Source organism: Dermacentor variabilis, chromosome 6, assembly GCF_050947875.1.
Source record: "Dermacentor variabilis isolate Ectoservices chromosome 6, ASM5094787v1, whole genome shotgun sequence".
Classification (NCBI taxonomy): domain Eukaryota; kingdom Metazoa; phylum Arthropoda; class Arachnida; order Ixodida; family Ixodidae; genus Dermacentor; species Dermacentor variabilis.
Genome location: NC_134573.1, coordinates 186,975,886 through 186,992,159, shown reverse-complemented (window position 1 = coordinate 186,992,159; position 16,274 = coordinate 186,975,886). Strand labels below are relative to the sequence as shown.

At 44.7% G+C, this 16,274-nt stretch overlaps 1 protein-coding gene across 1 annotated transcript in view; it reads right to left on the bottom strand.

The window, feature by feature from the left end:
• Positions 1-16,274, bottom strand: part of LOC142585961 (structural maintenance of chromosomes flexible hinge domain-containing protein 1-like) — a 409,872-nt gene that overhangs the window by 333,606 nt on the left and 59,992 nt on the right. The window contains exons 7-8 of the mRNA XM_075697096.1: positions 11,165-11,282; positions 8,799-8,918 (exon numbers count right to left, since the gene is read on the bottom strand). Of these exons, the coding sequence (XP_075553211.1) occupies positions 8,799-8,918; positions 11,165-11,282 (238 nt within the window). The remainder of the gene's footprint in view (positions 1-8,798; positions 8,919-11,164; positions 11,283-16,274) is intronic.

Sequence of the window (16,274 nt, the reverse complement as noted above, 5' to 3'; positions counted from 1 at the left end):
TGTAAGGGAGATTGGGCGGTAATTGGTAAGGATCGAGCGGTCACCTGATTTAAAAATGTGCAAGATATTAGCTTTCTTCCAGTCACCTGGAACGGTCCCCGTTTCTAGCGATTGTTTGAATAGTACTTGGGGGCGACTTTAACATGCCTGCTGTTGACTGGGAAGATGGCAAACCAGTGTTCTCAGACTCGACTGCCCTATCTCTTGCCTTTTCAGAGTTCATTATAACTAATGACCTAACCCAATTCGTCTCCGAATGCACGCGAAGAGACCATTTTTCTGCCAGCACTTTAGATTTGTTTTTTGCTAGCTCTGAGTCGCTGATCCAAAATGTAGCTGTCATCCCTGGTATCAGTGATCACGATTGCGTTGTTGCCACGTCTAGTGCCGCTTCAGTTAGACCAACCCATAAATATCCTAGAAAGGTTTTTTTCTACGACCGAGGGGATTACGTCTCTTTATCACGAGAGCTTTCAAATTTCTTCCCTATTTTTTATGAGGTCAGCCAGACAGTGGACATAGATGAAGCTTGGATTCTTTTTAGAGATAAATTAAAGGCTTTAATTGAACAATACATACCTTCCAAACTTTTGACAACTAGACGCCGGAAAGATAAACCGTGGGTAGATAAGAAAATTCACTCGCTAATTAACAAAAAACGCCGCCTGTATGCTTCGTATTTGAAGACTCGCAATCAATCTGTTTTCCATGAAATGCGTCATGTGAACTACAATATTAAGCAAGAAATAAAGGTGAATAAACAAAGTTATATTTCATCGCTTGACGCAAAGTTAAGGGATAATCCTAAAGAATTTTAGAAATTTATTAAAATAAATGGTAAAGTGGACACAACTGTCCCCATTTTATCAGTTGGCGAGAAAACAGTGCTTGATGATTATGAGAAGGCTTGCTGTCTGAATTCCTATTTTAAAAGTGTGTTTTTCTGAGACATACACTGGTGAACCGCCTGAAATACAAGAAATAGTCTATGAGAATATGCCTATGGTCACTGTCACATATAACGGTGTTCTGAAACTTATTTCCAATCTGAACAAATCAGCTGGCGGTCCTGATGGTATTCCGTCGCAGGTATTGAAATCCTGCTCTCAAGAAATTGCGCATTTTTTAGTCGCTCTGTTTAATAAATCATTAAATACCATTTCATTACCTGCAGAGTGGAAGGTAGCCCACGTCGTTCCCATACATAAAAACGGTCCGAAAAATGTACTAGAAAACTACAGGCCTATTTCTCTAACATGTGTATGTTGCAAAACAATAGAACACATCACATACAGTGCTGTGATGAAACACCTTCAAAGCAATAAATTTTTTTCGGATTTTCAACATGGATTTAGGCCCGGCTTGTCATGTACGACTCAACTGGTAGAGTTCGCTCACGATCTCTTTTACTCTTTTGACCTTGGATTTCAGGTAGACTGTATATTTTTAGATTTCCGGAAAGCTTTCGACACTGTTTCTCATGCATTGCTTTTACATAAACTATCTTGTCTCGGTATACACCCTGCAATAGTACATTGGATTGGTAATTACCTGTCTGGTCGAACACAGCATGTTTTAATAAACTGCACTAAATCAACACCTGTCACCGTAACCTCTGGCGTGCCCCAAGGGTCTGTTTTGGGGCCTTTGTTATTTTTAGTCTTTATAAATGACATTGTGCACAATCTAGAATGCAAAGTGAGGTTATATGCTGATGATTGTGCCATATACAAGAATGTAGAAAATGTTTGTGATGTTAGTAGTTTGCAGAATGATCTAAACAAAATTCATGCTTGGTGCATTAAGTGGGGCATGTCTTTGAACAATGCTAAATGCCAACTTGTGTCATTCACCCGTAAACGCTTTCCTGTGAGATCAGTGTATAAATTGGACGGACTACTACTTGAAAAGGTCGAACACTACAAATACCTCGGGGTCTATTTTTCAGAAAATTTAACATGGAACAGACATATTGAATACTTAACCTTAAAATCATCTCGTATACTAAACCTTGTTAGACGTAATTTTTATAATGCCCCCCAGAAAGTAAAAGAACAGCTTTACATAACAAATGTTCATCCGGTACTCGAATACGCTTGCCAGGTATGGGACCCTCAAAGCTCTAAACTTATAGAAAAGCTCGAACGCGTCCAAAACCGCGCTGCAAGATTTGTTTCTGGTAATTATAATTTCCGTAGCAGTATTACATTGCTTAAAGAGGACCTTGGTTGGAAAACACTAGCACACCGCCGATTAACTGCAAAATTAGAACTTTTTTTCCGAATCTACTTTGATCTCACAGGAATAAACAAGAACTTGTACATTTTCCCTCCCCACTTCATCTCTAAACGATGTGATCACGAGCTGAAAGTCCTTGAAATGCGCTGTCGTACTGATGTCTACCGTAATTCATTTTTCCCGCATGTTTCCGCACACTGGAATAGGCTTCCCAGGAGCATTGGTGAATGTAAAACGTGTTCAGAGTTTCTGTCTTTATTGTCACGCAGTCTGTCGTAGTATATTATCCCGTTTTCTTTATATCATTTGGCTGCCATTGCACTTCATGCGATAGTGTACCCTTTCCATTTCTGTCTTGCAAATTTGCACCGCATTTCACAAGACCGTTTTGCCGTCGAGATGACTCATCTATGTTACGTATTTTGTTACTTTTACCACCTGTGCTCTGCTGTATCAAGTTTTTGTCATATGTTCACTTTTCTTCAATTTGTCCCCCCCTGCAATAATGCCCTTGTGGCGCTGCAGGTACTTGTATAAATAAATAAATAAATAAAAATAAAGTATTTGTGCTGATACATGAGAGGTGTTCTTCAGAAGTTTACTACTAATACCATCACAGCCTGCGGAAGATGATGGTTTAAGACTATTGATTAGGTTAAATATGCCCTCCGCATATAAGTCTAGGTCTGGCATAGTTTGCACTGAAGCAGTAAGTGTGGGCAGGTCAGATACGTGAATGGGAGCAGTAAATACAGAAGAAAAGTAGTAATTTAGGGCGGTTGCGCATTCATCATTATGGATAGGTTCACCATTGAGGTCAACGAGTTCGATGGTGTTAGATCTGTCTTTAGTGGAGAGGATGTGCCAAAATTTATTTGGATTTGATTGGAGAATGGAGAGTAGATCGTGACTGTTAAATTTATCTTTAGCTTGACTAACCTCCTGAATATAGTTTTACGCATGCACGATACCTTTCCCACGCTGTAGTGTTATTACTTTGATTTGCTTTCCTGTAGAGACGTTTTTTACGTTTAAGAAGAGATTTTACATGTTTAGCGAACCAAGGGTTCTTATAGTCTGATTTTGCGACAATAGTGGGTATGTACTTATCTTTCAGCTTTAACATTACGTTTCTAAATAGCTCCCAGTTGGAGTTCACTGAGCGTGGCGAAAAAGAGGTCTGAAAGTTTTGCCAAAATGACTCTAGTCCACTGTTTATGGCCTCATAGTTCCCTCTCCGGTAGTCAGAGATTAGTTTTTGGGTAGGTGATTTCTTACTCAGTGGTAAGAAATCGGAGTGCGAGTTGCCCAACTCGAGAAGCTCTTGGTTCACGGATTAAACAAGGTCCAAAAGAAACTTACTGACTTTTCTTAAAGTTCGCGCTTGCTGGCGGGAATCGTGGCAGTGGGCAGTGGAGTGCCGTAAAGGTTCGTTTGAATAAAGCATGATTGGTACCTGTACTGCAGCATTATTTTTATCGCATTTACTTTTTTGGTAATTTGTGTTTCCAAACCCTGCAGAGTATGTTAGTAATTTACATTGAAGTTTCTCATAAATTCGTCGCGCAAAATGAGTAGTATATTTATAGGCATAATTTATGTTCATATTTTACAACGCCCACATTTTACGACGCTTTTTCGCAGTCCTGAGAAAGTCGAATAATCGGGGTTCCACTGTACGCATGAACCACTTAGAAACAGCATAAACCAAATTTCATCAAAATCAAGCCAATACTTTATTTTAAAAAAGTGGGACACACATGTTCCGTTGACCCATGAGTTTTCAAAAGTGGGAAAACATTATCCCATGGACTCATGGAGGCACCATCTTGCAATCAATTTGCAGTTCTTTTTGGCATGAAACGGCCCGAAACAAGTGGCACAGAGGGGCACTTCACAAGTTCCACGGAGGAACTTTGTGTGCACCTCATTCCCATCAGTAGAGCACCACCTGCACCTCCTGGGAGCCTTGATAGGGTTATGGTCTGCTCCTGTGAACCTCACCTCACCGCATACACCAACCATCTTTTGGACATTTTTTTCTCCTTTCTTTTGCTGTCGATAGGGTCAAGTACTGCTGCTGTCCCTGAATGTCTGCCCATTTTTATGCAATATTTCCATGCACCCTCTACCACAAATAATCTTAGCGAGAAATGTCGCTATTTTGCAGACAACTGTGCTTTGATATGTTAATCGCTCAAGTTATACCACACAAATTCATAAAAACATATGGTGGTTGGGAACTAACATTGACTCTCCAAAAAACCACAAAAGTCTTAAGTGGACCAGCATATTCAACGGCAGGTTTTTTTAACGGAACATGGAGGATAATTCAGAAGCTTTCCTAAAGAACAGAACAAATTTCATCTGAATTTTGGCACTGCCACCACCCGTCAAAAGCGTGTTAAAGCAATTTTTTTTTAGCTTAGCATGTCTCAGGTTAGATTTGCAACATCATCTTGTTGCACTGGTTGTGACAGGCGATGGCGGAGAACAAGTTTTCTGCAGAAAAAAAAAGCAGCATGTCTGTGTCGCGCTGTCCGACAAAAAATTAAGACAAGCTCTAGGTCCAGCCATCCCTATGTAGTAAAGCCCCTAAATGATCTAAAGGTCACGACATCTCCTCTCTCCTCCTCTTATGCCGGCACTCCTTCTCTCGGCTCCTCCCGAGCACTGACAGTAGTGGCACCTAGGCCGGGTATAGCTAGCAGACGCTCCCACCGCTCACCCCCTTTGGCACACAGTGCACTGCACCTGAAGGATTTGATTTTTGCGTTTATGACAGGAGAGGTTCATAAATGAGTTACTCCAATAACTGAGGGATCCACGTTGCACTGCTTTATCGAAGCTCTTTCCACTGTGATCACTTCGATTGCAATGTCAACGGTGGAGGTGGTGTGCGCAAGTGAGCTAATGGAGTGTTTTTCTCGAACGGCACCTTTTGATCAGCTTCATTTGAATTTGAACACTGCCAAGAGAAATTAGTAACTTAGTAATTCAAGGGACCAATTCCAATGCATGCTCACTGACCTGGAGAGGCAAAGCAGAAGAGTGGGTCTAAAAATTAATCTGCAGAAAACTGAAGTGATGTTACAGTCTCGGAAGAGAACAGCTGTTTACGATAGCTAGCGAGGCACTGGAAGTGGTAACGGAATACATCTACTTAGGGCTGGTAGTGACCGCGAATCCAGATCATGAGACTGAAATAATCAGAAGAATAAGAATGGGCTGGGGTGCGTTTGGTAGGCATTCTCAGATCATGAACAGCAGGTTGCCATTATCCCTCAAGAGAAAAGTGTATAATAGCTGTCTTACCAGCACTCACGTACGGGGCAGAAACCTGGAGGCTTACGAAAAGGGTTCTACTTAGGTTGAGGACGATGCAACGAGCTATGGAAAGAAGAATGATAGGTGTAATGTTAAAGGATAAGAAAAGAGCAGATTGGGTGAGGGAACAAACTCGAGTTAATGACATCTTAGTTGAAATCAACAATAAGAAATGGGCATGGGCAGGACATGTAATGAGGAGGGAAGATAACCAATGGTCATTAAGGGTTACGGACTGGATTCCAAGGGACGAGAAGCGTAGCAGGGGGCGGCAGAAGGTTAGGTGGGCGGATGAGATTAAGAAGTTTGCAGGGACGACATGGCCGCAATTTGTACATGACCAGAGTACTTGGAGAAGTATGGGAGAGGCCTTTGCCCTGCAGTGGGCGTAACCAGGCTGCTGCTGCTGCTGCTGCTGCTGCTGCTGCTGCTGATGATGATGATGATGATGATGATGAGAAATTGGAACAACATGCGCTTTCTGTGTGGATATTTACCTTCTACTTTTTTAAAACACAGACGTGCGGTCTGGGCTTTATATGAACCGATGGTGGTGTACTACTTCCATAATATATTCTGTCAAAGGCACGTTAGCTTGTACCACAGAAAGGCTTAGTAATGCATCTGGCCTTAATTTCTTGACGCTGTAATTTCGAAGGATTTGGCTTTCAAATTAGTCTTTGGAGAAGAATGAACTGAGATTCGGTATGGCATAACTTTTTGAGAAATGATACAAGGCACGGAAGAAAATATACGCCATGACATTTCTCAAATAATTTCGAAAATAAGAACTGTTGATATGTCAGCCCGCCGTGTGCGTGGCCATAACAATTTTATCAGCATCGAACATTGAAAATGGTCTGCATAATTGTGCGCCCCTTCGTTAGAGGTTTCTTTTACACAAACTACCCGCGTTAAAAATGTTTTAACCAGCTTAGATTTACACGACACCTTTGAACTCAATATAATTTCAGCTGTGTTTAGCAGATCTCTGCATTCCGATTTATTATGCATGCAGATATGGCGTACTCAAGATATTGCGTACGCAAGATAGTGCCTAGGCACAGTAACTGCAGACTTTGGTAACAACCCCGCAAATAAAAATATGTCCACTAATGCGCACTACATAAAAGCTAGACCTGCACCGCGAGTGGCATGAACAGCAGGGGCTCAAACGATGGGAACTGCCGTTTTAGTAATGAGTTCATCAGCGGAGTCCAATTCAAAAAAACACATACATAATATATATATATATATATATGTCTAGCAATGCGCATCACTTCAGTATGCAATATGTGTCACTGAACGGCAGGTTGAACTAACATATGATGCACAACTTTCGTGTCTGAGCCCAGCAATGGTTTCAACTACAACGAAATGAGTACACCAAGCAATGTGCGCAACATCACAATGAAGCCTGCCGAAGCAGAAGCATAAATGGCGAGGCTCAGAAAACATGAAGCAAGCCTTTCGTAGCAACGAGTGAACGTTTCCAACTACAACCATGCCGAACACTATTTAGTGCGAAGAAAAGCTGCAGACGCTCGCGCTTCTCACCAAATCGTTTGAAAAAATATGAGCGACTTCTGATGAACGGCCCCTTTCCTCACAAAGGTGCAGCTCCAGCGCATTTCCAAAGTTTGCCTGGCCGATCCTGTGCAGCCAAGTACCGTATTTACTCGCGTAATGATCGCACTCGCGTAATGATCGCGCTCACGTAATGATCGCACCCCCGAGTTTTGTCGTCAAAATTCGTTTTTTTTTAATTTCCCGTGTAATGATCGCACCCCGAACTTGCTGCAGCGATATGTCGTGTGCCAAGTCTAGCTAATACTGATCACGCTTACCGTCTGTCGAATGCTACGCGAACGACTCTTATAGACAAGCCAAGCGGTCTGCGCGCACCAAACATTCTTAAGTAGATGCCTCATTTCAATACTTTCATCACTTTCCGCACTTCCATGACAAAAAGAGGTACAACCAAACATGCCTTTATTGTGGGTAGGCTTTATAATGGTTGTAATCAACAAAAACAAAAAAGGCGCCTTTCGATTCTTTTCATCTGCACTTGTGGGCACGCAACAAATTGCGCGCGGCAATAACAGGAGCCACGTTTACACTGATACGTTAAAAGTCTACCCTATGCATATGCCGCCGCTTGTAACACAGCTAAGATATTCGCCCACCCTTAGCGGAAACGTGCCGTATTAGGATAGTAGTGAAGGCAGATGCCGCAGTTTCAGCAGCATGCCGGCCATGCGTTTCTGTCACTGGCAGCTAAGCGCGCCCATCTGTTTCTGTCCCCTCAAAGTGGACATGGCTACGTTATTGCCGCAAACTTGCCGATATTAACGATATTATTCATCACTGATACGGAAGAAACTGTTTCAATGCACACAATGTACTCACGACAAGAAAAAAACGCGTTCGGCTTGCTCCACCGGCCGCCATCTTTGTTTTGGTGTCTCGCACCCGCCTCCCGCAGCAAACGCGGGACGAAAAAAACTTTTTTTTTCGCTGGAAATTTAACCCACGTAATGATCGCACCCCTGAATTTGCGTCAATTTTTCTGACAAAAAAGTGTGATCGTTATGCGAGTAAATACGGTATTTCGGCGAGCCGCGTTGCTTCTTCTCGATGGAATAATGATAAGTGTTTTCTCCTAGCCTCCTCAGTTGTTGCACCCATAAGCACAACATAGGCTAGGCAACGCCACAATACATAGACGGTGCCAGTGCTAGCAAAACGCTTCCCGCCAAAACTCCGCTACCAGAAACCAACCGAAGCGTGATTTCGATACCTGGGAATGGCGGCAGCTCCTGCTACGGACAAAAAAAAGTGTGCGCTAGCACGTGACCACGGCGCTTCGCCCAATGGAAGGGTCGACTGGCTCTCCAGAGGCATGGCAGGCAAGAGAGAAAGCGGCAAAGTTCAGAGGAAGTCGTTACTTTTTTTATTTAGGATCTTTACGATGTAGTATTCTGATGTATTTTCGCATTCCACAGAGAACTTACAGATGATTGAGTGAGGACAAGTGCCGGAGTGGGGGGTGGGGGGGGGGATACCTAGGAAAAGGCACGGAGGAAAATATTGCAAATGTCCCTCACTCATCCAGATGTTCACCTGTCCAACGTGCGCGGTCGAAGCGTATTCATGGCCATTTAAATGTGTGTCCTGCTACAGGCTACCCTTTTTTTTTTTACTAAGAATTTTGCAATAGAGAGAGAACGTGCCTTTCTGTTCAGTATGTTGCCCGAGTAGATGAGGCCTTTTTCTTTTTCCCGCCGCTCAAACTCATCCTTAGAGATGACCAGCTCATGCACATCCTTTGAACCCTGTGGTTTGGTAATCATCTGAAAAATGAGAGTTGATAGAGCATGATTGCTAGCAGCATGAAAATCACTGTTGCAAAGATAATTTGCCAGCTAACAGTACAGAAACATTCTCCATCCCCAAATCAAAAACAGGTTTCTTCACTACAAGGCTGCTATTACTTACATTCGGTGTTCACACAACCTATTATTTATGTTTGGCATGATATGTGCCAACTGGCAGATAATGCAATCAGTTGCAGCCATGAGAAAGAAACTGTAAAAGCTGAGGTCCCTTGTTTCCTGCCTCGAAGTCATTTAAGAATGGCTGCAATTTTCATGCTTTTCAGTTACTGCTCTCATGTAGGTACCATATTTTTCCGCATATAACCCGGAACCAGATATAAATTGCACCCCAATTACAACAGCCTGGAAAAAGAACACATCAGCCTGTATAGCTGGCGGAAATAACTGCATACAACACTCAAATATTTGCAAAAACAGTCTCCACCTGCGGATGCTCAACTTGTTACTGTCGCATCTTCAGTCGGTAGTTCAGTACTCCCCACCACTCTCTGTTTGGTGAGGATGATAAAGCTGGGTTGCATGACGGACATGATCGCGGACGAATCTGTCGCCTGACATGCAACGTGAATCAGACTACTTTGCAGCAGGCACACGTACAGTCTACGCTCATTACAACCGACCCACGTACAACAGACTTTTGGATATAACGGACCATACTCCAACCTTAGTTTACTCTACCTATTTTATTAATACAACGAAGTTCACTTTTCATGGACCATACTACAATAGACTAACACCTACAGCGGACAAAATTAGGGGCAATTTTTTTCGAAATTGCACGTATAAAACATACTTTTTCCGTGTTGACACAGGCTGAAAACAAACTTTGCCATGTTGGTGTCTGCACACCGCTGCTGGCAACATTCACAGCCTCTGGCCGAGCCAGCCTCTAGCCAAGCCAGTCTGAGGGCATGTTCATCATGCATAGTGTGTTATCGCTTGATGACGCCATTTCATTGTTTTCTTCCCGTGCTAGTCAGTTGTGCCAGACTGCAAGTGCTGAGATAATGGCCTCAAAAAAAAGGAAGCAAATTTCACTGAGCAACATGATTAGGATTGTGAATGCAGTTGCATGCGGTGAAAAGCAGGCGGACATCGCGAACACAACGGAACTATCGAAGCAGACCGAGAGTCCAATTGTGAACAATCCTCAAGTTGGCCTCTAGTCGCTCTTCACAAAGTTCTTTTCAAGCTAAATGCGAAAAAAAATGAGGCATTCCAGTGCCCCAACACCATGTCCCAGTGTATTCCACTGGCAAATTAGAATAAGTTATTATTGTGAGAGGTGCATTGGTATGAATATGTTAGAGCTAATTCAGATTAGCACCATAGGTGAGGGCAGCAGTGCTGCCAAACATGTGAAAAGCATACATGCATGTTTTCGTGAATGTTTTTTCTTTTTTATCTGACGATGTTTCGCGGCATTCCCGCGGCAGTCGAAACATGCAGCAACTGTTTGACAATCTTTTGGCGTTTTGGCATTGGCCTCCAGTTTTGGATGTTACGGTTTTGGATATTGCGGACTTCTGATAAAACGGGCATTTTTTGGCAGATTACGAAGGCCCATTGCAACGAGAGTCGACTGTACATCACCCATCCCCGTGGAGCTCCCTGGGTTGGCATGCAGCACTTTGCGATACGCCGGAGAGCCAAATAACTGCACACTTTTGGCTCAATTGCATTTGCTCCCTCGCCGTTGCGTATGCAAGTGCTGTTACATCAGTGGAAACGTGTGACGTACGAGTTTGCCAGTGCAGTGTGTGCTATTTGCCACCTAGTGAAAGCAAAATGGCCACCTCTAATGAAAAAGACAATGGCCGACCCTAAAGGAGGAAAGAAGGGAGCTTGACCACGCAGGGGTGGTCAAGTTCCTTAGAAGATAACAAAACTGAATGGTGGAAAACCTTGCCTTGAGGTGTGGCTTCACGGCAGCGCTACACGAGCTCCCGTGAAGCCATACTTCAGAGCGAAATTAGCATACAATTCTCACCCCAACTTTTTTTAACTTTTGGTGCGGGTTATATGCACAAAACTACGGTAAGTCCACATTGCCAGTAATTTTCAGGGCAATGAAGAAAAAGATCTTCCCATCTCATCCTAATCTCGCATTAAGTGGAAAGACTGACAATGTGGTAGGCTGTGCTAGCTTGCACAGTGTTACACAGTGTTACACAATATCAGATCAGACAATACAGACTTACTCTGGTTGAGTTGCCGATGAAGAAAATAGCCTGCTTGCCCCCAGCACCAAAGTAGGAGATCTCACTGTTGAGAAACCGAGGCTTGTGCTGAGTGCCATCTTTAGAGCTACTGTCTTCTCTGAAACAAAAAATAATGTTGCAAAAATAAGACAGCAGCACAACAGTGAGTCACAAATCTAACTCTTTGTTGGGCGAACCTGTTCCCATAAAGACGAGTTACGCTCGATCGTCGAAATCCGATCTACGGGTCAGACACATCGGCTATTATATATGATACAAAGATTCCAGCAGCATACACTCCAAGAAAGTGCAGCACTATTGGCTAGCCAACAACTCCTATGTACCAACAATTAGCCCATTCCTGTTTGAAGTGGCCTGCAATCAAGCCTTCCCTTGAAGCTCAATGTCATTGCGGACCGCCCTAGCCACAGAACTTTACACATCATTTTCTTTTCGCACCCTGGACACTGTCCTGCACGAGCAGCAGACCGCAGTGAAACCTCGTTACTATGAATTATGAACATTAATTAACACATAAATGAACTTTCCAGATTAAAGGAGTACTGACACAGAAATTTGAAGTCGCGATAACTTGTGAGATCGATTTAGTGGGTCACACACACACATCGTCTATAAAATATCAGCGGCGAATATTGCTTAGAACATATTTAAAATAAATTTTAAAGTACGTGCGTGCAGCCAACCGCAAAACAGAGCACATCGCGACATTGACATCAACCGGAGCAAGAAAACGCTACATCATGTGGCTACTTCACGAATCTTCGTTGGCTGCCATGCGGCTTACATGTGCTCTTCTCCTCTGCTGCTGCTTGTTCTAGCTGTTGTACTTCTAGTGGGACGCTCTCCGTGTCGCTGCAACTGCAGTTTTTGTCGTGTCCATCGGGATATTTCCCACACTATCAGCTTGACTGCGCTGCCACAACGTTCAACGCCGATTTGTTGTGCCTTACCATTGATTGTGGCCGATGCGAGGGTTTTGTTGAGATTTGTCCTCGCCATCGCCGGCCGCAATATCTGAGTCGCTAAGTGATTGGCCACGTCTAAAGCGCGACACATGGCGCGATTTTCCGTGCGATCTGTAGAACGGCGCGTCGTGTGCGACTTGCCGCATGCGGCGATTCGGGACACATGGTACGAATGAGCGAGCGGCGGCCCAGAACCGGCGCCCCTGCGTGGAAGTTTGGAATGCTGTGTAACTTCGAACAGAAAGTGAAAGCAACCGTATTTGCACAGCTATCTTGTTTGAAACAAGCGATGACAATATACACACGTCTATGCGAGCACTGTAGACATGTTTCTGCAAGGCCGCGTTAGCAGTATCAGATCTGTTGACAGCCGCCGATGGCCAAGAGCCGGCAGGCATAGCTCGCTGGGCCATCGAATCCGACACCGGTTGCGCTTGTGACACGATCGCTTGCAGCTCGTATAAAGAAGCACCTATGTTAGTCGGCACAATGTGTACACAGTTATGTCACGCTTAAATTGCAGCACATTTGATTTCATTGGCGCCGACAGAAGCGAACGAGCGTGCCAAGTGAGCTTGCGATCGCTGGGAGACGATGTAGGCCTAGCTCGCCGGCCGTCTATGCGGGCCCGAGGGTCCTTGCGATGCGTCCGCAGCTCGTAATAAAGCGCCTAAATTCGTCAGCACAATCAATGCCTGAACATTTATGTTTCTCTTAAGTGAAAATACGGTTAGTTTTCCCGGTGCCGTTAGTAGCGATGAGTAAACAGGCCAGTTAGGCGAGCCGCTTCGTATACAGACGATTGCTGGCACGTCTGCGCTTACCGCGTCCGAGTAGAAATCACGCCAACGATTTACTATTTCGCACAACGTTATATAACTCGCACTCTTTCGAGGTCACTTTATTCTAGAAGTTATTTCGTGTCAGAAACAAATTGTAGCCCATTTATGTGCCGCTGTCAGCGGCGAAAGAGGCCCGCGGTTTGACCAGGGAAAGAAAAAAAAAAACAGACATGATCGGAGCGGCGAGGCGCCCGCTCGCCGGCCCCGCCCCACCGGGTCTACCACATGGCCATGACGTTCACGCTACCGGCGCTGTCATTGGCTGCGGTCGTCCGACCGATGCGGCAGTCGCACGACAATATTCAGCAAGTTGGTCGCGCACGCTGGCTGCGCGTCAGAGCAAATGTCATGGCTTTTTGCGAACACATGACCACTTTGTTTACTTTCCCGTTTGTCCCGTCTCGTTGCTGTCTGGAACCAAAACTTCGACTAGTCACTACAAGAAAGACTGCAAATAATTACCTGTCGCGCTCTGACGTAAATGAGGTTTCGTGCCGTGATTACTGGGTCATTAAAGGGAAGCTGAAAGGTTTTCCAGAAAAAATGAGTGCACATGTGTACATAATGGTTTTCAACCCTCCGAATTCGAATATCGTATCGAAATTGAGCGAAAGAAAGCGCAAATATATTCTATTTCGACGAAAAGTGCAGCAGCGGACACGCCCAGCTCGCGCGTCTCGTTTCCGCCTGTGATTGGTCGGGCGCCTCGTGACGTCAACTCTAGTGACCGACCGCTGCCACTACACATGAAGCGCGGTGCCAGGTAGTTTGGTGCTGTAATGGAAAATTAAGAGGTAATGGAAAATTTAGAGAGACTGCGTTTTTCTGAGGAGTTCGGCGTTACTCCTTACATGTACGAGCCGATTGCGAAGAGCCGGCCTCTTGAAGAAGCAAATGAAGCTGGTGCGAGCAGTGCTTTAGACGCGAACGAAAGCGAAGTCTTGGGATCTCCTCATGTTGGAAATGCTCTTTGGTGAGTATGTTTTTTGCAAAGCGATCTAGTGATCTCGCCGATCTTTCGCCGATCTAGTGAGCTCGTTTCCGGTCAAACAACTGTAGTGTTGCGTTCCTGCATGCCTCCTCGTGGAACGTAAGCGGGGATGCGATCGTTGGCATTTGTGCGCTGTCCAAAGCTGTCGGCAATCTACAAAGACGGTTTAAACGCGTGAAAAGCTTCCCGGTTCATGCAGTACGTGTAGTGACCTTCATCTGTGCGCCATCCGCACACTACTCGTAACCGAAGTCGTAAAGGCGGCGGATTCGGCTACGTGAGACGGTCGGTTTCTCGCTGTGCGCGAGAGAAGGGGGGAGCGTAGCGTCCTGGCATGCGCCGGCTTTCCAGCAAGTGCAAACTCAACATTTGCACTGCGTTATAATAGCTGCATGCAGGCTGTTTTACAACACACGTGCAAATAGAAAATTCGCGGCGCTTTGCGATGAAACCTGCGTCAAGGGCGGGAGATAAACATGCACCTTCCGTTCAGCGCGCTAACACGAAGGAGCTCGCAGTAAATCAAAATCCAGGTTTGGGCGAGTTCGTGTGTACGCTCCGTGTGTACGCGAACACTGACGGCACTGCGCCGGGCCTTAGACGAGCCGACTTGACTGGCAAACCCAACGCACGTTTTAATGATAAATTCTCGTGATAATCGTCGTCACGGAAGTGGTTGGAGCACAGCACTGTTGTTCTTGAGGGCTTGAAATTCTTTCGCTTCACAGCAGCCTCCCACTTCATTAAAAGGTCCTTGTCTTGTGGGAAGCAATGGAAGACAACATCGCCGCGGCCGCTGGTGCTCGTGCAACCGTAGGCTGCACAGAAAGCCGGCATGATCGGCCCACCACTTCAGTTGATGCTGCGCACGTTGACTACCACTCTACATACACGCAGACGCACCAACAAAGGAATGCAGGGTCGATCGAAGCAGATTATGATGGCACGCACGCAGAAACAAGCACGGTCAGGCACGGTCACGCAGGCTGGGAAGGAACAAAACACTAGAGTTGACGTCACAACACCGCGGTTTCCGGTCTCCGCTCACATCGTCAGCGTCAGCAGCAGAGCGCAGCATTCGACAGGGGGCGGAGCTACAGCGCAATTTTAACCGACGATTACGTCGCTCCTAATTGAAAAAAAAAAAACCCAAATTTTACCTACCTGGTTTATAAGGTTCCCGCATCCGTATATGAGCGTCTTATTGAATTCGACAGACTCTTCAGCTTCCCTTTAACTACTTATTAAAGCAGAAAAAACCACGCGGATTTTTTTTTGTGTCAGTACTCCTTTAACAAATTTTTTAGAAAGCCTCTGCTGACTTCTTATAGTTTCAATGTAAAAATATTTCAGTACCGCGAACTTCAGAATACCGAACTTTTCAGAATAACCATTGTTATTCACTTTCCTTGTGATATTAACGCCTCAGTACTATGAACTAATATTCAAAAATCTGGGAATTCTTAGATTTGCGTGCATTTTTCATGGTAGCCGGAACAGTAGACTAGCAGATGACAAGGCGCAGACGTCACTGCACATGGGTTCGGAAAATCCAAGACGGCACCCAAGAGAAAAGAATGTGGCGGGTGGAGGCAATGGCAAATCAGGTTTTGAGAGCACATGCTCCGCCCAGAAAAGTATCACACAGCAACTGAGGCGCGTCTCTTTCTTCTTTCACCCTTTTTTCTGCGCACACTTCTTTCTGGAGTCATACTAGCTATCGCACAGTGAATTGTAACCTCCGTACTCGTGGGGATGCTACATGTTTGCACTTTGCACTTTCTAGACGGTGTCATTTACGCGCTTGCGCTTTGACAGTTCAGATGTCCATGGCAAGAAATGTTAACAAACAAAAAGCAAGAAACATTGCACTTTGGAGGCAACCTGGAGCTACCTTTTTGTCAGTAGTTCTCTCAGCGTCCTCATCTGTTTTGCGTGCGTCACTCTTATTATATGGTGCATCAGTAGTGCGTGGCAGCACAATCTATTGAAAATAACAACAGTGCACCCAAGAGGCAACAGCAACATTTTCGAGCATACCTCATGCGGTGACCACTTATGAACTGATAGGTTGATAGGCGGAATGGTTAATTTTGGGGCTTTCACTATAATGAACAACTTACCCCGGTCCCCTGAAATTTGTTATATCGAGATTTCACTGTAGCTTATGAATATTTTTTCCCCTTTCCCGGTGCCATTTTCTTGTATTGTGAAGCACATTATTTCTTTAATTTGCCACTATCGTTCTACGTTTCATTTGTATATATTGCCACGACAACATAGCCACATTC